Source organism: Struthio camelus, chromosome W (assembly GCF_040807025.1).
Source record: "Struthio camelus isolate bStrCam1 chromosome W, bStrCam1.hap1, whole genome shotgun sequence".
NCBI lineage: Eukaryota > Metazoa > Chordata > Aves > Struthioniformes > Struthionidae > Struthio > Struthio camelus.
Window position 1 is genome coordinate 26,026,190 of NC_090981.1, and position 23,787 is coordinate 26,049,976.

The 23,787-nt window shown below is 41.1% G+C and overlaps 1 protein-coding gene across 3 annotated transcripts in view; it reads right to left on the bottom strand.

Moving 5' to 3' along the window:
- Positions 1–437: 437 nt before the first annotated feature.
- Positions 438–23,787, bottom strand: part of LOC138060907 (calcium/calmodulin-dependent protein kinase type IV-like) — a 175,017-nt gene continuing 151,667 nt past the window's right edge. For all 3 annotated transcript variants that reach the window (XM_068924818.1, XM_068924817.1, XM_068924816.1), the window contains 6 exons: positions 23,291–23,381; positions 20,575–20,649; positions 13,294–13,369; positions 7,177–7,303; positions 4,839–4,991; positions 438–1,955 (listed from right to left, as the gene is read on the bottom strand). In XM_068924818.1, coding sequence (XP_068780919.1) covers positions 1,791–1,955; positions 4,839–4,991; positions 7,177–7,303; positions 13,294–13,369; positions 20,575–20,649; positions 23,291–23,381 — 687 coding nt within the window. In that variant the 3' untranslated portion in view covers positions 438–1,790. The remainder of the gene's footprint in view (positions 1,956–4,838; positions 4,992–7,176; positions 7,304–13,293; positions 13,370–20,574; positions 20,650–23,290; positions 23,382–23,787) is intronic.

Below are 23,787 nucleotides of genomic sequence, written 5' to 3' on the forward strand. Positions count from 1 at the left end.
AAAATCAGGTAGAATTCTTGGTACTGTTGTAGCCATCATACACCTGCCAGCCTTTATAGTTTACAGTCTTACTTTATCTCAAAGCGTGTCACCTGGGAAAAGGATGGATACAGATACTCTGAATTTCAACTGCACTTAATCAGCAAACTTTTTTTCACAAGTCCAAAGAGTTATAAGAAATGAGTAAAAATATCAAGTAAAATACATTCATAAGCATGCATTCTCACCTAGTGAAGACAGCATCTCAAATCTTCTTTTTTGTACTATTTAGCAAAACTGCCATATGAATACTATTCTATTACCTTTTACCTTAATTTCAACAGGAAGTATAGCTACTGAATGTTTTATTAATCACTGGCTTTTTTCAGTAGCTGATATATTTTGTCAAGGCAAGTTGCACAAGGCCCAACAGTTCCAAATGAAAACAATTAAAGCAATAGAGGAATGTTGAGTGTATTAGGGTTTTAGGTAACTATCAGTATTAAAAAGTTTAACAAACACAAATGACATTGTTGTACATTAGGTTCTTTTTTCATTTCTGTAATATACCAATACATTATGAAATTCACGTGCTATCAAAGTAATAACAAACAAATGTAAACGGTCAGATATACGGTCTGATCATTTTCCGACTCCTATCCATTATGTTCAACAAAGAATCAAGACAGCTCAAGAGCCTGACCCTAATTTTGTAAGCTGATCCGTGCACACAGCTTGTAACTGAAGTCAGAGCAGCTCTAGGCGGATGCAAGATCTGTGCTGGTGGATCATTTTACAGGATGGGTCCTTTGTAAGGAAAATCTGGACTAATTATACTGACAAGTGGAAACCAGTTACTCATGAGGTTAAATTACCTGGGAAGCAATCAGATTGTATTACTGGCTCCCAGACCTTGTATAAGAGTGTTTCCCCAGAGCAAAATTATTAAGCTGTGGAATAGCTTCCTTCAAGCATTTAAAACTTGTGTAATTGCAGATTATTCCCTTAGGCCCCATAAAAACATGTTCTAGCTGCACAGTTTAGAAAGTCATGAATAAATACAATGGAATTTCAAAAATCTGCATCTACTCTAATCCTCTTCTACTCTATAATTTTGATTTGCTAACATTTTACTAGAGAATGAAATGGCAAAAATCTGAGTAATTTTGGTTGTCATTAAAATACTGTATATAAACTGGTAAAGTCAGAGTAAGGCATTCTCAACACAAGCTTGAGGAATGTACATTTTCATGCCCAGTGGAACTAACATTTCAATTTCCTCCCAGAAGTAGTGGAATGTTTTTTGCATATAAATCTCCAAACAGTTTTTAAATATAACAGATAAAAAGCATTATTTCATACATCAGTTTTAAAAGCATTGGCTTGGTATTTCCTTCCATTTCATCTACTGCAGGACTATGATTCTGGAAGGAAGCAGTTCAAAAAAATGTTATGACATACAGAAGACACCTACTTCTGTAAAACCAAATTAAATAGGATTTGTTTCAAATGCCATCTAGACACACTGTATAGATGTATATGAAGTATATGCATTATGGTAGGTAGTTACTCATTCTCATGTTTTCACCTGTTGGTATTACTGCAAATAACACTGTTTCCATGACATGCCTTATGGAACAGTTTACTATTTTCATAAGCAGTCACATGCATTGAAGGTAGAGTCACCAGCCAGTGCATTTGGCACCCCAAAGCACAACCAGAGAGGCCAAGCTTACGAATCTCCTTGCTGAATGACAAGTTAGCTGGTGTATGAAATGACAGATCTCAGCTGAAACAAGGAAGCAAATGACCTAAGACGTTTCTTCGGGAGCTGCTTCTGCTTCCTGAGTGGGTTTCTCTTCAGGCTGGCCATCGTGGACAGGAGACGGATTGCGGCTGGGCTTGTTGCTGTCATGGACGCTGTGACCACTTGCACTGCCAAGGCGAGTGGATGCCACCACGGCTTTTACTGCAGCCTGAGAAAGAGAGGATCAAACAGATGTTCCTTAAAGGACACGGTCTGTCAGTACTACAACCTTAGCATCAGGCAGCTAGCGAACACTACTGTGTTTGGTCTTCGTGGTAATGTCACATTTGGACACTTGCATGGGCCCAGTCAGATTGGGAACACCATCTGAAATACTGTATGGAGATTTTAAAGAGCTGCTTTCCTAAGGTCTCAAACTTGGCCAACACAAGCAGACTCTCTTTTCAGCTGCACATAGGCCTGTTTTATTTTTAAAAACTACCACGATTGCCTCCGTTTAAGTTAGATGGCAATGACAAAGTGCTCTTCCATCTCAATAATGTGATTATCACTGATTATTTCAGGGAAAATTAACAAAGGGAACCAAGATTTATCAGTATCGCATATATCAACTACAATGGCACTGAGCATACTGGCAACTGCCTGGATATACGCAGATGCTGGGGACTGGCTCTTGTATCATATAAAACATCACAAAGTGAAGACACCCATTAGGGACAGTTAACTTAGCTCTTGCCTTGAAAAGTTTATTATCTGAAAGAAAACATGGAGGTGGGGAGAAGAAACACTAATCTCCGTGTATGAGACAACCCTACCTATTGTTGACTTGGCTAACTTTTTGCTTAGGCATCACAGAAAAAGCAGGTCTGCAGAAGGGATGAGAACGAGTATAAAAAGTTCTGTGGATGACCTGCAGAAGTAACTATGCAAAAGAAAAAAAAAAGTGTAAAGATGCTAAGGAAAAAGCAGACTGTATAATAGTTGGCATTAAAGAATCAGCTACTGTGGAATGTGAAGTCAAAAGTAAAAGGCATGCATCAATAAAAGTGGCAATGATTTTGAAGGTGAGTTCTGGACCTGTAAAAGGAAAATCACATGCATGCACAGCAATGGTAAGATGATTTGGGAAAGCACATTAAAACAGAATAGGCCATTCAGTTATTCTAGAATGCATAAAGATGTACCCTTCACTCAAAATAACCATGTGGATGTATATGAAACAACTTCAACACTGTACATGATAGACCAAATCATGACTGTTCTGATAGTTTGAGCTTTAGAGTTATTTTATACAAATATGTCTTTAAACGTAAAGGAATAGTATTATGCTAGTCTTGTATGCTGGGAAAGAGAGGGTATTATTCTAATAGAACAATAACTAAAGCATGGATTCACCAGCTGATTTTCTGTTCTTATTTTTAGGGGGAGGAATTAATTACCTGAAAACTTACAGTTTTTATTAACCATATATATGTGTGTGTATACATATATACGTATATGTAAGTAAAAAACTATTAAGTACCTATACAATAACTATTAACTCTAGTTAATTATTATTAACTATTAATTAGAGATTTGGTCACTTACTCTGATAGAAAAGCAGTAAAGAAACCAACATAAAAAAGCAACAGCATTTAAACTCCAAAGTACAAATTGTTTAACTATATAGGTCTAAATAAACTAAATAAACTTAAAAAAATTTAGTTGGCAATTCAAAGGTGTGAAAATAAAACAGAGAATCGAAATCAAAACATGCAAAAAGGGCACTTAGTCCTTTCTGACCTCCTGGGCAGGAAATCTAACAGCTCACTCAGAAATAATGAATTTTATGACTCTGCTCATGCTCTGAAATCATTTTGATATAATGATGCTGTATGGCATCTTCAGTAAATACAGGGCAATCTTGCTCTAAGGCTACAGAAGTCTTTCTGAAGAGAACAGTGTTAATAGACACACTTAGGCAGTTCTGCACAGGCAAAGTGTCACCGTGAATTATATGTGCAGTGCCCAAGACTATTGTAAATGACAAAACTGTTTTTTTTTTTTTTTGCCCTGTAGAGATTCTCTGTCACAGTTCCCTAACATTATTGAAAAAAATGAGCAAAAATAAACAGCTAAGGGTCATTTATTATTTGTGAATTTGGTTTTGCAGGGGGTTGTACAGCTCCCAGACAAGATGCTTTTTGTTGTTCTCCTCCTGGGCTACAAAAGGCAGCTTCAGTGCAGCTGTTGATAATAAGCTCTGTGCAGAAGTAACCCTGAAGTCTCTTCTAAGCAGACACAAATCTCAAACAACTGAAGAAGGGATTAGAGGAGAAGGAAGTTTCCTGCTGTCAAGTCAGTTAGGAGCCAAACTGCCTGCCATTCACACCTAAAATTATTTTCCTGCTACTTCCCATGGCAGCTACATAGTTTAGATGGTAAAGGAGCAAACTGGTGACTCAAAACCTAATTCAATTTTCATTGCGGGTCCCACCTGTACCTCTGCTATACAATGCTCAGTTTCCAGATAAGGAACGTAATTGCTCATTTGCTCTCAGAGGTACTTGGAAATGCATGTTTTGGGGCTGCTATTCTCAACTCATACATTTTATGAAGTATCTGAAATGCTGACTCTAGATCATACAGAAGAATGGCTTAAGTTCCTGCTTTGTAGTGATAGATAAAGAAACTGCGGGTGGCGTACAGACCAAAAGATGCAACAGCAGATTCTTAATTTATGGGCATTTAACCTCATGAGGAAACTACTCAGAATTTTGTTGCTTCTGTTCAGCACCCTATGTGTGCAGTAAGCAGTACTAAACAGGATGGATGGATGGACAGATAGAAGGAAAGAAAGGATTTAGGAAAGCTGTTCATTCTCAGCAGTTTTGTCTGTGCAGAGTTTTCAACCAACCTCACGTTTTTATTTGTCTGTCTGCAGACAATGACAACATCAGCTTCAACTGTTTCATCTTCATCACTCATCTTAAATAAAAAGGTTCTATATTGTTATAGAACATTGTCCTGGAAAATATGCAAGGCTTCTGTAGGCTACTAATCTTGCTGCATTTCTTTGTAGCCAGCACAGAGATTATGTCCAGAGACTTGCCTTAAGTTTACGCCGAGCATTGAATTCTTGGAGTTTCTTTTGTGCATTGTCCATATGTGCAAAGTTTGCTGCCTTCCCCGTGACCCATGGGTGCTGCAAAGCCTGGAGAGTGGTGAGGCGTTTCTTGGGGTCCAAAACAATCAACTTCTTAACCTGCATCACAAGAGCAGAAATACAGAAGACTGTTAAACACATTCTCCAGTGACATTTGCCAAGTTTTGCATGTTTTGGTCTTAGTTTGGGAAGCAATTCAGTGAAAGATGTTCTAAGAAACCAGTAAGAATTTACATTCAGGTCTTTGCGTGTCTTTTGGTTTTGGTATTTTTTGATCCTTTGTAAATAATATCTGAATAAAAAAGCCACTACCAGGGGAGAAGGGAGAAAAAGAATCAAACGGTTACCACTATTTCAAAGAATATTTACCAGTGCAGCTGGCCTATATCTATCTAGACTATTGTCTGTCTAAAGTGTCACATAAACACTAATAAATTATTAGAAAATCCCTAGTCAGGCAGTTCTTTTAGAGTCGATCTCGCTTTTGGATTCAGAGAAGGTTTAAACTGGATTAGAAAGTTTAAATTCTAGTCTATGCAATTGCTTTGTGGACTTGTACCATGCAATCACTGCTAGATAGAGAAAAAAATCAAATGTTTCTTTTGGTCTCTACATAACCTGGTGTACACGTGAACTATAAAGTACTGTACAAGTATTTCCGTCTTAGCCCACTCTTAAACTAGTGTCAACTACGCCACCGCTTCTACTGCTGCGACCGGGGAGCTGCACCTCTCCAAGCACAATAACAGGAAACTTTTGGAAACGTGGCATTACAGACGCACCTTCAGTGTGGAGCTACAGCAGACTGCTGGGTAGGTAGGGGTGTCTGGGCAAGCTGCATCTCATCAGGGTTGCTGTACATTTGGACAAGTGATGTTTAAAAAAAAAAAGGGTGAGGATGGAGTGAAGTACAAGGTCAGTACTCAGCAGAGTGCTGTTATGCTGCTCTCCTGACTACGCACCCTCTGGGAGCCGGGTGCAAGTGACGGCACAGGGCTCCACCACTGCTCCACGGCCCAAGTGCGAGGAGACGACGCGCTTTAGGACCGTCTAAAATTCCCTCACAAAGAATCCCTTCAACTATTCAAGAAAGACAGTGCCCTGAAGAGCATGCATGAGAACTGGTACTGCGATGCGCAGTCGCTCCGCTGCGAGTCCACCAAAGGCATCCAAACAAACCACTGCAGCAAAACACTCCCGTATTCCCCACAGCACAAATTCTGTCTTCAGAGCCACAGGCTTCATCATTATCTATGACTTACTATCAAGTGTTCAAAACGGAAACTTCGAGCTTTATTGTAGCAAAATGGTAGGGACCAGTCTGGATCAAAGCTCTGCGCGTACAGGAAATATGCAGCTTTGCTGCAAACTGCTGTTCATCTGACTTTTGATGACACAAGGCACTAAATGATATTTTACTGAGCTTAGAAAAGCTTAAAATCTAATACAGCAAAAAAATACTTCAAACTTCTACAGTGCCTTTCGTTTGAGGCATCCTGAAATACTTACGAACATTAATTAATGTAGTATTTTATGGGACAGTTTGTATAAGCAGTATGGAACTGCGTAATTGTTTCTTCATTGTTAATGAAATAACTGAAGCGCCCAAGTATTGCTGACTAAAAATCAAACTCAAGCATATTCATCTTTGTAGACCAGTATCTCCTGAATCCAATTTACTTCATCCAGTAGTAAAAGACTACAGTGCAGATAGCATGCCAGCCTTTGCGTTTTGCTTATAGACCATACTTAATGGTAATGAGTCTTCCCTTATCTATTAATAAAGAATTTAAATAGATAGAAAAATGCATTCAGCAAGAACAGGGGGCTTCGCTCTTTATTGTCTTTTTTTAGTCTTTCTCTGAAGTTCAGATTTGAAAACTGCACAAGAAGTAGGGCTTGTTTCTATGTCCCCTTGAAGGCGGGTGCCCCACAAAGAGGAATGATGAAACACCTCAGAGCCTGAAGAAAAGCAGGCGTATTTGAACACTGACAATTGCCAACAAGCTGTGGCTTAATTCGCAGGAGGGCCTGAACATCCACAGTTTTGAGTGTTCAGAACCTTGCAAAATTACAGCACTGGATTCACAGGGGATGTTTTATAGCTGCATAATATATCCAAGGACAAGAAAAAAAAAGCAGAGTCATATAAACAATTAACTAACCAATTCCCCGCCAAGCAACACCCTCCCTGCCAAAATGCATGCTGCCTTGGTCAGTGGAAGAGATGCTAATATAATATATATCAGCAAAGATATTATGCTCTCATTTTTGTTGCACTTACTAAATCCTTGGCATTCAGAGACACATCATCCCACCAGGGGGAAACAAAGTCATATTCACAGTTCAGGATCCTCTTAAACATGTACTGATCTCCCCTTTCATCATAGAACGGTTCAAAGCCACAAAGTCTGCAAGGATAACAAAGCAAGAGAGAAGTTTATTGAAGATTAATTGGTTTCAGGCTGCAAGAAACAGTATGATCTTTCTCCACTTCACATCCTGTCCACCACTTTAGGGAACCAGATCTGGATGTACACCTGAACTTCGCTCTCAACTTCTAGCTCTATGATAGAGCAAACCAAAATGTTGGCTATAAACATTCACAAGCACTGGGAAAGGCTGATCAAACTGTAAATTTTCTGTTGTCACAATTGGAACTGTATATATAGGGACTTTACATAAGAATAGCCATACAAAGTCAAACCAAAAGCTCCTTAAGCCCTTCAGCCTCCGACTAGCTAAAAGCAGACATCTCGGGAAGAGTAGAGGAACAGCGATCTGTGGCTCAGGGACTTCTTGAACCAAAAATTACATGTTTATATTGAACAGACTTCCATAGACCTTTTTTCTCCTGAAAATTTTCAGTCCCTTTTTGGACTGAATACAAACCTCTAGCACCCACACCAGCTTGTGGTGTGGCACTGCACAGTCCCACTGTGCATCATGCAAGCAGCCACCTTGCAAATTATCTGAATGAAGATTTAATTTATAGGTTAGATATAGTCAACAAAATTTTATGGGGAATGCACATTCACAGAAATGATTTCCATTACATAATACCATTCCTGTTGCTTCAATGCACCTTAATCATGCCTGCACATGTAATCAGATGTTTTAAAGTGATTTCCTATTCAAGCAGGTATCCTGCACTAAAAAATAGTCTATCTGCGTCCCGTTTCAGGAAAATTCAACAGGCAACGCCAGATGATGACAGGAAAACATGTTCTTATTTATTTAAAGCCAAGCATTGTGCTTACTGGGGGACAGATGTTCAAGAACAAATGCTTTTTTGAAAGTGGGGGGTAGCCTGTGGGTGGAACAGCTGCACCATGTTCTACTGCTACAGGGAAAAGAGAAGTCCAGTGTGAGCACATTCATTTCCAAGTCTGGCAGAAATGGATTAAAATACAGGGATCCGATCTCTGAATACGGTACTCCAATAGGTGGAAGCTGGCCATGGTCAACCTGCAATCTTTGCTTGCATTTGCCTGTCTCTCTCAGTCTTTTCTGAGCTTGTTTCAATTAGGCTCTGTTCCCCAAGGAACACCCTTGCTGAGTAGGGCTGTCAGGCCACTAACTGCTTCAGCCAAAACTATCTGCTGGTTACTAGGTAACTGATTATATATACGAGACCATGTTTAAGGCTTGCATTGACTGTGTTGGAAACCTTCACTTATGGAAGTGCTTTCAGCTGAGGTTTTTAGAGTAGCTCCTTTTTTCCATGTCGCACGTGCTGGCTGTGCCTTTCCATAGGCTTAAAAATGCAGTGCTTTGTGGGTGATTTCGAAGTCACTACATGCGATATCTTGTCATGGTTCTGTTTCCTCTGTATCCTTCTGTTCTTTGTCTCCTGTGCTAACGCTTCTTCCACATCTGAAATTAGTACAGAACCTAAAGCCAATCCTGAGCGTTATCTGGAATTTGAAATCCAGTGGCTCAAACACCAGCAACTTGCCCTCAGCCCTGACAGTTCCCTCCTGCGAGGTGCAGAACCTCCTCCATTCCCGTGCAGTGTACGTGCAGTCAGGGAATGACGTGGCTTCCCCCGGCGTCCTGTCTGTCGTCTCCCTTCCCATATTAAAGCATTTGAAGACACACTGCAGACAATAAACCCAGACATAGAACACAAGTTCAGCGCTAGAAACCCACCTCAGTTCAGGATCTTCCTCATCCTTGCACTGAATGCACAAGCAGTAAAATATAAGGTTTCCCTGTCTGCTAGAGATCTGACTACTTGCTGCTTGTAGCCACAAAGTGCTTAATTTGGGACGGAATCAAACCTTAACTTTCAGCACTGTATTTGTGCCTATGAGCTAGTTCCCTTTAGCTACCATTTGAGCCAAATGATGCAAAATTCAGCATATAGCGTCTCTTCCTGCATAGCAAATGAAATATTAACTGTAAACAGTGAGAAGAAATCCGGAAGTTGGTGCACTCAAGAATTAATTTCAGTAAAATCAACCAAGCTCTCATAGCAGTCAACATAATTAAAAAGGAAATACAGTAATGGCATCCAGTTAAACAGGCAAAATAGATTTTTTTCCCCAAATCTATGCCCATTTTGAATTTAACTCCATCCAGGACTTTGCAGAATCTATGCATTAGGCACGACAAGAGTTCTGGCTGAATATCACTGCAGCGATGGTTAGCTCTGCGATAAGACAGTACCTGTCACTGTAGACACTGTGGAAAAAATGCACTTTACACACAGCCTACACTGCATGCAGCCTCATCCATTTGAAATCTCCTTGGCTTCCTGTGGATGCTTAAAAATGTTGAGGAAATCTGTATTTACTTGGTCTGCTGTAGAGATAGGCTCAACTAGGTGATTTTCTATTTACTCCTAGAAATATTTTAATTACAACTCACCACTATCACCTATTGGAGTCTTATGAACAGTTTCTACGGATATGCTTCTACCTGAAAAAGTAAAATTTTCCATTTCAACAGGCAGATTTTTGTCTGTATGCAAATTTAGATCAATAAAACTATAGATGCGATTTTCAAATTAGGTAACTTAAACTAGGGTAAAACCCAGTGTGGCTGCTCTTGATTTCTTTTAAATCAGATTTATGCTGATTCATTTTAATTCAATTACATATTGAATAAAGAAAAATCAATGTAAACATGTTTAAAATTCAATTACAAATGACCAGACAGTGTTTTGTATCCTTTTAAGTAAGTTGGTAAAAAACACCACTTTTAATTAAATCCATGCTATTTTGACCAGAGGCAAGGCCTCCAGATTTGTTGACTACTAGCTCTATCTCAAATGTGCAATAGTATTTCTAACCTGGAATACAGGAGGACTGCTCCTCTCTGCTAGTACAACTGTAAATGTGATTTTCGTGGAATTACAACAATTTACATCAATATGTCTGAATATAATTTGCATCCAGAATAATAATTGTCCTGTCAAAGTGTGTGTCAAAGTTCTTCTTAAATTAATGGGAAGTAAACACCGTACTGGTGAGAAGATGCAGTTCTACACACATGTACTCTGTAGCATGGTAGTTAACTCTTACACCCACTCTACTTTTTGGGTACATACAGATACATATTTTGAGACTGTCCTTATGTACATTCCCTCTACTAAAATATGAGGCTGAGACATGCAATACTGCCCTTAAGGCTACAGGATTAATGAAGCAGTTACAGTACAGATGCCTTTCTGATCTTAGCTTCTAATCCATCAGAAATGTTGACCTATATAGCTTTACACTCAATAAAAAAGTTTTAAGTATAGAGCATTATTAAAGCTAAATGGAAGTGATGGCTAAGTGGAATAGTATAGGACCCTTTTTTTGCCTGGCTTATCCCTGTAGATCGAATGGATTTTGGTGGGGGAGGAGGAAGAGAACAGGTGGAGGAAGACTTAGAGGAGCATCTGTTTTGGCACCGTGTCCCACCCAGAATGTTAGCTTGCATGTTCATATTTATACCAGTGTGGTAGGTGAACACGGCTTGGGAGCATGTGCTAAACTGTTGGAAGGTTTGGAAAGGATACATTCTGCAAATACCAGGAAAAGATGCATGTAGCAAATACCACTCCATGTATTCAAATAGGAGTTTGCTGTATGTTTTTACTTGGAGCTTGCCTACACTTGAAAGCAAGTTCAGATTAAAGGCGGCTGTGAATTTCAAGTACTAGAGCTATCCCTAAATCATTCAATATCGAGACAAGCCCACGGCTCAATCTAGAAGTTCTCGTCAAGGGACCACAAAAGGCACCCCTCCAATCTCACCGCCAGCCCTGCTGGCAAATTTGAAATCTCTCTGCGAAGCCTGAGCCACTACAACTGTTCTAAGAAACCATCGGAAATGAATTAACTTTAGCAAATGACCCATCCTCTTCCTAACCTCAGCTTTGGAAACAGTGGCGAAACAACTTTAACCACTGCCACTTGGCCTGGAACAGCCTGACACAGCCACCCTGTATCAGTGCAAGGTGACAGCTGGGCCAGTGCTATGCACAGCCCCAGAAAAGTCACTTCAACCTGTTGATGAATATACTCTATAAACCGAAACAAAAACATAAATGGGATGATACTAAAGTTGGCACTACCAGAATACAGGGTGTAAGAGCAGGCAGTATTTGAGATATGATCCTCTACAGACTTGAGCCAGGCCCTGAGATGAGGATTCACATTTTAAAAGGAGAAGATAACAAAATGACAAGAAAGATGCAAAGCGTGACCTCCAAAACTGATCGCTATTACCTGCATGTGTTTTCTGACATATTATAGGAATACTGTAACCTATTATTTATAGGGAGATGAAAGGGGAGCTATTAATCCTATTGGAAGCTTAGGTACAGAACAAAGGATGTTTTCTAATATTTCCGACAAAATATTTTGTTTGTCAGAGTGCACATATATACGCTGAGAAGTGCTTTTAATAGAAACCCTAGAAAATAAAATTGTTTCTTACAAAAGACATAACGAAAATAATTCTTTTATTACACACTCCACTTGTTGGACACATTTAGTGAGTTGCAGAAGCGGAAAGAAAATGGGACTAAATACATAGTCTTCTGTATTTTTATGTATATGTGTAAAATCTTGTTTTCTTCTATAAAAGGCATTCTGAAAGTGTTGTATACAACCACGCAAGTCAGCTTAGCATCAGTGTTGCCAAGGGAATAACTGAAATTATTTGTTCTTCCATAAAGAGAAATGTCAACAGAACAGATATAGAGTAATTTTCCCTTCTCAAAAATCTGCCTTTGACAGATTTCATTGATACAATAAAATAATTGCGACCCTTACCAATCAAAGTAGGACTAGCCATACTAAAGTGTGGTGTAAGCCCTACCTTTAGACACAACCGTTTGACCATTTTGGTCTACAACTGCAATTTCAACTGTGTAAAATATTTATGATCAGCATTGCTTACAGCCCTTTGTCAAACGTATGTCTAGCTACTTTGTGAAATGTAGAACATTCCACCTTTAACATTAATCATTTAAGCCAGCAGACTGATTTGTTTTGAAGGGTGAAGAGTCCAGGGCAGTCCCCTGCCTCCTGGCTAGCACTGGGGCTGAATGTGAGACAGCAGCAGGGATGCCTGAGCAGCTCTAGCTGTGTGTAGGGCTGACAGAGGTGGGGCAGCTGTGCTTGCTAATACGCAAAGGCCAGCAGAATTACTGCACGCACCTTAATTTCTTTTTGCCCCTCCTATATTAAAACAGCTGTCTGTATGCCTACCTGGTCTGCAACAAAGCGCAGTTCTCTTCCACTTTCTTCTGCCACACTTCTGATTGTTCGCTATGTGAAGATGAGCGTGGTTGTCTCTTCAGCATAGTTACCAAGGGATCCCAAATTCTCACTGTGGCAGGCCAGATCCCCAGCTGGGTGTGCAAAGCTCTCCCTCGAGTGCTCTGCCGGCGACAGGCTGCCCCCTGGGCTGCTGCACCATTATACAGGCAGCGAAGTGTCCGCAGGGCACCCTCACAGCACCGGGGCCAGCTTTGGAAGGGGGCATTTGTTTTCTGGTGTGTATGAAGTTTGTGATGACTATCTTGACTTCAAAATCTTAGTACACTTACAGTGTATCTTACGGTTTGTGTGAATGAGAAAAAAAAAGTATGACGCTTTCTGATATCTGTGCCCATTCTTTTTCTTTGAGCAGCTTCGCTGTTATTTGTGCATATTAATAGCACGATTCTGCACAGACCTTGCTGCTACTGACTACGAAACGTTATATTTATCAAATATATAATCTGAATCTTTTCCCACGCTCCTCTAGCATTGTACTGATTTAAATAGCATTTGAATATCATAATCCAAGTTCAGGATCTTTTTGTTTTCCAACAGCACAGCCCAAAATGTCATAAAAACTTGAATGTGCTTACAAATGAAACACCCGTGTACCCCTCTGTGGCATCGCCTGCACTTACAGGATGTAGGTGATAATCCCCAACGACCACATGTCCACCTCAGGGCCATAGGCACATCCTCGCAGAATTTCTGGTGCTGCAGATGACAAAATCCTTGTTAGTAAGACAAAAGGTGGATGCAGAAATAACAGTCACAAAGGTCAAGAATTTCAGATTTGTATCATTTAAACGCAGAAGGCATCGGTAATCATCTTTTAAAAACAGCTAGGGCCTGTTCCCTTAAGCCCTTAATTGGGCAAATGATTCCCATTCACTGAGTACAAAGCAACAGGAGCCAGGCCCAAGCATAGCTAGAAGCAAGTGTAAAGTGAAAGGCGAACTTTCAAATCTCTTTTTAGGTTCAGATTAGTGAAAGGAACTGTGGGAGTGCTATGCTAGCACTGGTGCTGCAGTCTGACAGAGGAAGTGTTTTTTTTATTTTGGTATTTGCTATTTTGGCATTTTATTTATTTGGTTCCTTATTTAGCACTTTTTGTATTTCCATTACAGAAATATATTTAATTCTGATGTCAAGGTTAATTAAGATTGTAAACACGTTTTATTCCAAACCACTGTTCTGACCAGATCCAGATTTTCCCTTCTCTCCCCCCTAGCCTACCTCTTCATTCCCCAAATCTTTTACTCTAATTTTTCTCTAGTTCACACTGAGGGAATTTCAGTTTGGTTTGCCTACTCATATTACATGGAAACTGAGTATTGGGGCTATGATGGACTACAAGACAGATTGCTTCAGAAATGAAGCTTTTCTTTAACTCCTGATAAAGGAGTTCAGCCCTGAGGAAAGAAAAGACCATTTCAGGGAATTACTTTTGCTCTAGTGCAGAACAGGTATAAAGTGAAAGACCGTCTCCGGGGACTCTGGCTCGGTAACGGTAAAGGACTTAATCTTTGCCCTAGCAACTTGACAGACGCACCTCAAGGAAAGCTGAGCAAACTGGTATAATCTTCAGACAATATAGGTATTTGCTGATGTCATGGCCACTGAAAAGAAAGATACAACTAATTTTGAAAAAATAATTAAAAAGAAGACAGTGAGCCACGCTTTCAGGTATCAGCAGGCCTTCTCAAAAAACACTGCATCAGCGTTACCAAACCGATGAGACAGCATCACAGCTCCTGAACCTACCAGCTCTACGCTGCATGTGTGATGACTGCCATGTTTCTCAGGCACAGCAGACTGGCTGTCTCTGCATATATCAATGCTGCAGCACGTACGTGTCCTTCCCAGGACATCCCAAACCCGCTGCGCCTGCTACCAGCAGCCCACAGGCTCTGATTTCCACCTGGGAGACCAGGACAGCAATACACCACCTTTGTTGCCAGAACATATTCCTGCTGTATCTACCGTGCAAGCTCTGCTCCGCAGAAACATGTCCCTATCCCACAGTGTGCCTACAGAGTCCCCAGTCTGGCTGTGCAGCCAAGCAAACCCGAACCATCTCTCTTCACCTTCCTGCTTTACAGTTTCATAGCTGTGAATTACAGGGCCAAGAGACGGGGGCTTCCCTGAGCTGCACGGCACTTCACAGCTCCCTGTCCTGCTCCTTCGTTGTCAGCCTGAGGGTGACCTCTCACAGTGCTGCTCTCCGGCCCAAGGACTATGCAAGGATACTCTTGTGGAGCACTATTTCCTAACTGCCTCCAGTCTAACTGGCTTAGACTTCTTCAACTTACCAGAAAGATTTACTACATCAGGAACATACCAAGCATTAATGTAAAAGGCAAAGGACACTGATCACTAAGTTCACTATGTATCACTGCTATATGTGGAACCTGGACAAACGCTTGCTAGCCTAAGCACAGACTCTTCCTGCTGCCTTATTCTTCTATTAGGTAAACTAAGGAACAGAGAGAGGATGTTTCGAGGAGGGATTCCAGATCCCAGTTGAATTCAACTCAGATCAACCTGTAGCTAACCAGGACAGCTCAGAGGCAAAACAGCTGATGGCCTTAGAGAAGGAGATGCAGAGGGTCCAGGAAAGGAGCCTTTTGAGCTCTACCTGCCATGTGTGTTAACGCCATGTGGGGAGTTACGGAGTACATAAGGAGAAATCTTTTTTCATGGCTGATATGTTCCTCTTCTCGAGGATGCAGTGTTTCTTGGGATGTTTTCTTGCTTTGGATAAGGACAGAAGACACATACTTAACGCCTTTCTTTCACTTTTCTCCACCTTCTGCCTCAGTATTGTAAAATGTCCATAAAGCAGACCAAAAAATTTTCATGCACAGCTATATAAATTAGCATAAAACAGCAGCTACCTTTGCTATCTGGACTGTGTTGACACAGTTACATATCTAGCAAACCCATTTTTTTAATAGCCAGGAGTTTTCTCTTGGTGTATGGATTGCACTAAAATATTGCTGTTAGTTGAGATGTTGGCTATACCAGAGTCATCATGAATCATAGTCTGTATTAGCCTGTTCTTATGTGCTACTGTAAGCAATCACCTGTGCCCTCCTTAAGTTCATTCAAAGGAAGATGTTTCAGGCAAGCAAAACTCTTTGTGACAGTCTTCTTGCTTTCAGTCCTCTGCGTACCTCTGCATGTCCCACAAACTGCAGATTGAAAAGGCCTTGACGCCGAAGCATCCAGACTCCAGACTCTCCTTGCTCTGTCCTTAGGGGGAAGCTGTTGAAAGCTGGGTGGGCAGGATATTGGAGGTGGCAGTCTGTGACTATCATTTATTCATAGCTCAATTTGGCATTTCAGCAGTGTTCCTCCTGGGTTTCCTCCACTTCTGGAAAGTAATGTTGAATATTTTCCAAGCACCAGGAATGCTGGCTGGTCAGTTAACTCAGCTGGTAAAGCAAGGATTGCAGGTCCATGTCCGCAGGCACAAAGCCCCTACTTTGTTGCCTTCTCAGCACAGACATTCAACCTCAACCCTCCTAGCCAAATCAATCCTACTTTGAGAGCTCTGTTATAGGAGTAAGCTTTAACCTTTTTTTTTTTTTTACAGTATACAAACATAGGCATAAGAAGGGCTAAACGCTAACTACAATTTTATAGCATTTGTAATATAACAACCGTGAGAGAAGGCAGCAAGGACTTGAGTATTTAACACTTAAAGTACAATTTTATGAAACTGAAAAGATTAGGACTAAGTTTTGTTCCAAGGCATGTTTGACACCTGTGTGTTCTTAGTAAAGATGTCATACAAGCTAATGGCCATGTCACCTGGATCACACTATCAGCCGAGCTACGAGCTAAGATAGTAAAGTTACTTCTTTCACCACCATCTTCTTCCCTTTGCTTCTACAGTAACAAAACAAAGCGCAAAGTTCTGCATCTGGGATAGACTAACCCCACACAACAGGACAGGCTGTGGGCTGACTGGCTAGGGAGGTCTGGGGGGATGACAAGTTGAACACGAGGCAGCAGTCTGACCTTGCAGCAGAGAAGGCTAACCACATCCAGGGCTGTATTAGCAAGAATGTAGCTAGCAGGTTCAGGGCAGTGGTCTTGCCCTCTGTTCAGCACTCATGAGACCCTATGTAGAGTGCTATGTCCAGTCTGGGGCTCCCCAGGACGAGTGAGACACTGACACACTGGAGCAAGTCCAGCGGAAGGCCACCAAGCTGGTGAGGGCGTATGAGGACAGGCTGAGGGGAACGGGTTTGTTCAGCTTGGAGAAGACCTAACTGCTGTTTACAGCTACCTAACAGGAAGGTACAGAGAAGAGAGAGCCAGATTCCTCTTGGAGGTGCACAATGACAGGAGAAGAGACAATGGACAGCAGTTGGAATGTGGGAAATTCTAATTAAACAAAAGGAAAATATTTTTCACCATGAGGGTGGTCACATACTGGCACAGGGGCCCAGAGAGGCTGTGAAATAGCCATCTCTGGAGGAGCTCAAGACTCGAGCGGATGTGGGCCGGGGCAAACAGATCTGATGAGGCTTGCTCTGAGTAGGGCATTGGACTAGACGGTCTCCAAGGGTCCCTCCCAACCTAAATTATTTTTTGATTCTACAGACAAAGCATAGAAGGGATTATCAGCAATAATGTAAATATTTGCTCCTTCTCTCATCTTTTATCACACACCCCTTCCTACGTTTATTCCCTTCAATACACTTTTATAACAGTTCACTGATAATAAGAATGTAACATTAAAAACAACTGTTTCAAAGAACTGGGATATACACAGAAGTTTATAAGGCTCAGGTTCACTCCCTGCTTCTTTTCTTTGCAGGAGCTAGAAGTTTCAGTTAAATTAATTCATGCCGCAGGCTAAAATATAGTCCTACCTATACTAGGAGGAACTCAGCCAGTACTGAATGTGACCCTTCCTGTGGGACTCCCCATGCTGCCCTGGGAGAGAAAACGCTCTGTTAAATCCAAGGTATCCCTACACTGCTGGCTTCTGGCCTGTTTGTTACCCATCTCTCACCAGTCACTTTCAGAAGCCTATGTATAAGCCTCTGCCGTTCCTGAGCATGAGTAACAGTGACCTTTTGTCCTCTTTTAGGGTGAAGCACGTTTAACAGACTCACTCATATATCTGATCCACTGCACAACTGGTTACACAGGTATTTAGATAATTCTCACTAAAATTCAATTGATTTTTCAGTTTTTCTACTCACCTCTCAGGACCACTGTGCAGTCATTAAAAACCCCCCAAAGCTCAGCATTTAACCCTTCACTTCTATGTGATTGCCTTCAGCTTCTACATGGGTCAGTTCAGCTGCGTCCAAAACTACCTGAGATGCTTACCACTCAGCATGCTGCTAGCAGGTTGCAGAAGGATGCCCCAGCTCAAACTAGCCTCTCGTAAGAGCCCATTCAGGAGCAGGAGTTCAGCAAGAACAGCAGAAATAGGTTTCTCCATGAGATCACCTTGGTTGTTGGAGGTGAGCATCCACCATGGGAAGCACAACCACCCCAGTGGACTTGCCTTGGAGTAATTCACATCACTGACCTCCCCAGCTGTTAACTGGTTTGTTGACATGAAAGTGCCTTGCCATGGCCCTAGCAAGCAGTTTGTCGAGGTAGTTGCAATCCTCTTCAGCCCAGGGGCCTCCTTCTTGCGCATGTTTTGGCACTGGAGGATCCACCTCTGATGCATTTTCTGGCCCCAGAGGTCCAGGCAAGCTTCTCACGGCTGTGTCTGGGAGGTGGCTGTCCCTCTGCTGATAACGGAGCTGTGGTAACGATGCTGCACGAGGAGCACAGAAGCGCACAGCGATCCTCGCTTAGAGCTGCAGGCAGCCTGGGACGCGCATCTCAGCCCTGCCTGGCTCTGCTGGTGCTGAGGGCAGCGTGAGCCACAGATGTCTCCTCAGATACCTACCCTGCTCCTCAGGCCACCCATTCGCATGCACACACAGCTCGGTCAGAGTATTTGAGGCTTCTCCCCTGGGGGGATTGGCACAGCTCTGGTTTGCCCGGGAGAGCTGTGCTGAATGAAATGCAAAGCCATGCAGGGCATCTTCAGCCAGGCAAGGGCCTCCCCGCAGCAGGAGCCATGTCTGCCGTGGCTCCTGCGGGAGGCATGCAGGCTGATGGGCCTTCTTCTCCCCAAAGCAATGGAGAAAGAGACCACATCATTGCCAATTATTCACACTGTTACTAGTATTATGTTTTTTGTAACTTGCTTATCAAAACATCATTCTCCCATATGACAGTGTGGGAACATATTTTTGCCTAAATGTGATTCTCTGGAAATTTGTTTTAATTTCAAGTATCCACGATACTTCTTTTGTATTCAAATTAGATGCCTTACATAGTTAACAACCACAAGACTGAGATGTATGAATAAGTTACGATTTCTTTCGAGGAAATTATGTGTACTTTAATATGAAGTCACATTAAAATAATTCCAAGTAGATATAGAAATATAAAGCAGAAGTTGTGAGCAGTAATAATATATACTCTTATCAGTTTAGCTTGTATCACTGTAATCTTCTGATCTTTAGTAGTTATGCTACAATAATTATGGTATAAATATTCAGTCAGAATTATTAATTTACACCACCAAATCCAGAGGAATTTGTTGCTGATTTCAAGGGATGCTGGATTTAGCATTTCGGAAGTTTCTAAACCTGTTTTCTCTAATAAAAATAGCACTAGGGTGGACTTCTCAGACTGAAGGAACAGCTTCCCCAAAGAGAAAGATATGATTGCACCTGTGTGTTCACATGCAAATCAAAGGTGGACAACTGTTTCTTTTACGGTATAAACTTTTCCATGTGCCGTTTTGGAAAAAACAGAAACATACAAGAACAGGATAACTGAGACAAGACGCAATTTCTAAACTGTACGCACATTTCCCATGATTAAATAAGGTAAAACTGTCCTTAAAGGCCATCAATTGAAAAACATAAAACCAACATCAACAATTATTTAATTACCTAATTTCTCAATTAGTCAAGGAATTAAAATTACTGTCCTTACGTATTACATCCTTTTGGCTAAGCTCAAGAGTCATATGTTTCCTCTGATGTTATCCATAAAATCATGTTTGTTCAGGTACTGTGAATGCCCAGGCAAATTAGTCAATTTGGCAAAGAACGGTTTCGGCTGAATCTCACTATCATGGTAGAACTGAAGCCAACCTATGATTTCATTCTAATTTTGTTTAGGAGAGAAATAGATTAATTAAAAGTTCCAAAGCCTCTTTACTGCAAAAAGAGACAAACAGATCTACTCCAGCCCCCATCTAGCTGACAGGATCCGCCACAATGTGCCCCTTGATATTATACTCATAATTCTCCATTATGCAGGTCCAACTCCAGCACGGAACAGAACAGCCTGTTTAAGTCAAGATTTAAACCTACATTTAAAAACATGCACTTACTGAAATGATTTGGTTTATATGGCTGAAGTTACGACCCTACTCTAAGGAATAATTCAGTTTCCTCTGTGTTAAAAATGTATCACTTTAAGATAAATTCACTGTAATTAATATTCAAATGTTCATAATAAGCATGACCTCTATAAATTTTAGTGTTTTCCATGAAGCTTTACATAACCCACATTTCCGCTGATGCTTCTCCAACACTATTTCAGTAATTTCATCAATTTTATGACAGTTGGACTTAACTTCCATGCAAGTGATGAACTTATACCATAACATATGTTTCGATTATTAAGCTTCAGCGCTTGAGAATATGAGTTTAGAAAAACTTTAGCCAGTGCCAATTCGGATTTCTAGATTTTTATTTCTGCTTTTCAAAGGCTTTCTGAATTTTGAACTTAGTAAGAAGCATTTCACCAAGGAAAGAAAAAACGTAACCTCCACGTGTTAAGTTCAGCATACTGTAAACAATCAGGTAACGTACCACAGTACCCCGGCGTTCCACAAACCGTCTTCATGGTCACCTGATCTTCCACAATCTTGGAAAGTCCAAAATCAGCTGTTAAGAATTTTAGAAATATTAATATTTTCACTCCTTTGTAAAATCATTTTTCTTACATTGTATATGCAATTAAATAAACATTAGGTATTAAATCAACAGTACTGTCATTTCCAGAGATGAGCATGAATTTAAAAAATCCACCCATACCATTACCCAGAAACAAAATTTGTCTGCACAAATGAGTATCGCTGGCCCTTAATGGACTCGAATTTTTTTAAAATACAACTTGTATTCTATCCTGAAAAACACATACAGCCAGTACTATGGGATGCCTAAGGGGCCAAGAATATATTTAGCATGCTAGACAGAACACAGCATAAATTTTAAAAAGTGGCGAATATATATTTCACAAACAGAGCTCTTTGACTTGTGATATTATCTGAACCTACGAGCTAAACTGAAAACTGCCTGGAATGCGATTTACTTTTGATCACATAAGGAATGATCCAGAAATTCATTTTAGGTATATATGCAGCTTTTACTTTGTGAGTAATCCAATAAAATCAACAGAAAAACTTTTGTGTTAAAATATTGTGCATCAGTGAGTCCTTGGACAAGGGGCCGAGTGCCCAGTGCCTTGCAAGCTAAAACCCCAGCAGCGTTTTGATACAGGCCTTCCGGGAGTGCCAAGGGTGGGCCAGTAGAAGCCCTGATCATCCTGTTCGCAGCACTTCCCCCTGAATCACTACCCGGACAGCAAGAGCCTTCATGGTGTTGCACCCGGTACCTGTATGGCACATCTTTTGAAAGACAGAAAAGCTGAAGCCTTGACCACCTGTTCTATTTTCAGTGAGAATAAACCCAACTGCTTCAAATTTCAGCTTAGATAATGAGAATCTGGCCTTAAAAAATACATAATACAAATGCTTCTGTTTTGTCAGCACGAACGTAAAAATGACTGTTTTGACTTGGGATAGGATAAAAACAGGTTGCATTTTATTTAGAAATGTGCGGTTAGGGTTCACTTGTCCCTAACTGTTTATCATTGATATATTATTTATCTAAACAGAAATATACTGGTATAAAAACTGCCATTCATTGTAAATCAGAACACATTTTAAACAAGGCAATAACTTTAGCCAAGAGATAAAGCAGCACAGCATTTAAGAAAAAAACAACCCGCTGTCATTCTAACCCTCACTGCCTTAGGAAGTGCAAGACGTGCGGGACCTGCATCACAACGCATGCCCTTGGTACTGCTCCGTTTGTCACACGGACTCGGAAATAATCCCTCCTTATTCCAAACTAGCCTACTTTCTATTTCTAAAAACTTTGCAGCTTTTAAACTTCAGTGAGAGACAGACATCTTCACGTTTCCCCCTAGGGAGCCTGCGCTTCCGCAGACAAATACCTCAGGAGCCCTCACACCACTCTGCCCGCCAAACCAAGGCCGCTGGACAGTGCATTAACCTGTTAGCTGATACCACTGTTAGAACCTTTCCAGAAAAGGTGAGCACGAGGATAAAATGCAGATTAAGATACTATCATCCCTAGATGCAAGACTTTCCTAGAAATTTACTTTAATATGAAATTGCTGATATCTACTTCCTGGAAATCTGGTTCCTGAAAGCCATGATAAACACAAGGCCTGATGAACAAGGCAACGCTTTCACTCCTCACATGCTTCCCGGTAAGGGAGCATAAAGTGGTATTTCCAAGTCGATTACAGCTCCGGTATCTTTGCACATCTGGAATATTGTTTACTAGGAAACCCTATATGGAAGAGGTCTGTTTCTTTAAGAGGAAGAGAGCAGAAAGTTCAGGATTTGTTTTTTTCCTTTAATACGGACAAATCAACCCTTTCCCAGTTTAACATATCCAAAGCGTGGCAGCCCACGCAGCCCATCAGTTAGCAGGCTGCTGCTTTCTGTCTCCTCACGCTGCGGCTCCACAACGCCGCAAGCTAGCGGGCAACCTGCAACGGCTCAACGCAAGGCTCCGAGGGCTGCAGCCGGCTGCCGTCGGGCGAGGGGCATCGCCCCCAGTGTTGGCTCCTCCGGAAGCCAAGGGATTCACAGAGCGCCCGTTTGTGCCAGCAAGAAGGGGAAGTACCTGGCATTTTTGGAGGTCAGGCCCTGGGCAAGTGGCTGTCCTTCCTGACAGGAGTGGCAGGACATATCCCAGGCCAGGACAGCCTGATCACGCCCTGTCTCTCTCCTCACCCATCCTTGCGGCGCTGACTGTGCCTCAAGGATCTTCTCTATTCTCTTTAAGGAATACTCCTCCTTATTCTTCAAATCTCCTTTCAAAACTGAGGTCAGCCTTGCTTAGTTTGCTTTCTACTGCTTATCTGCACATTCGCACTTCCATGCCAATAGATCTCTCACAATTAACATATTAGTTTTAACAAAAAAGGGACAAAGAAGTGATGTTTGCAACGATAAGTCAATCTCATGATCTTCCTTGTTCCTCCTATATTCTTTATTCTTTGCCATATTCTATAATTTTGGCTGTAACTTCCTCTGGGCAGGAATTTAGTTTTGCATTTTTCTTTAAAACATCATGCACAACTCTGCAGCTGAACAACTAACATGCCTCTTCATCTGAGTATCAGCACTCGCATAGAATAGAATGATGGTGTGAAATACACACTGATGATACAAAAGAATATATTTAGCATATATTTAATGCTGCTCACCAATTTTTAATGGTGCATCTGGTGCTGGTGTTGCATAGAGCAGATTCTCTGGCTTCAAGTCACGATGCACAATCCCATTTGCATGCAGGTACTAGAAAGACAGAAAGTCAAAACATTTAAGTGAGTATAAGATATGTTATGAGCATGAGTTAAAATCTTCCTAATAATCTATAGCAGCAGTTCACTGACTGCTACCTTTGTGACACAGAGTTACCTAACTAATTTTCTGCAGCTTTTTTCTGCAAACCTGCTCAGCATGAGATCCTTGGGTGCATATTGTGATGATCTGAATAGGAAACCGAAAATTGGGAAGGCAAAGATAGCATCACGCCTATGTGAGAAGAAAAGCTCTGAGAAGATTATTCCTTTTTTTTAATACAACAGTAGCTTCTAGGAAGCAATCTACGAGAGGCTGAGATGCCAAAGTCGGGCTCGGAGGAAGGCAGCTTTTGCACATTAGAACATTCTGAGGGGTAAGAAAATGGTTATACAATTAT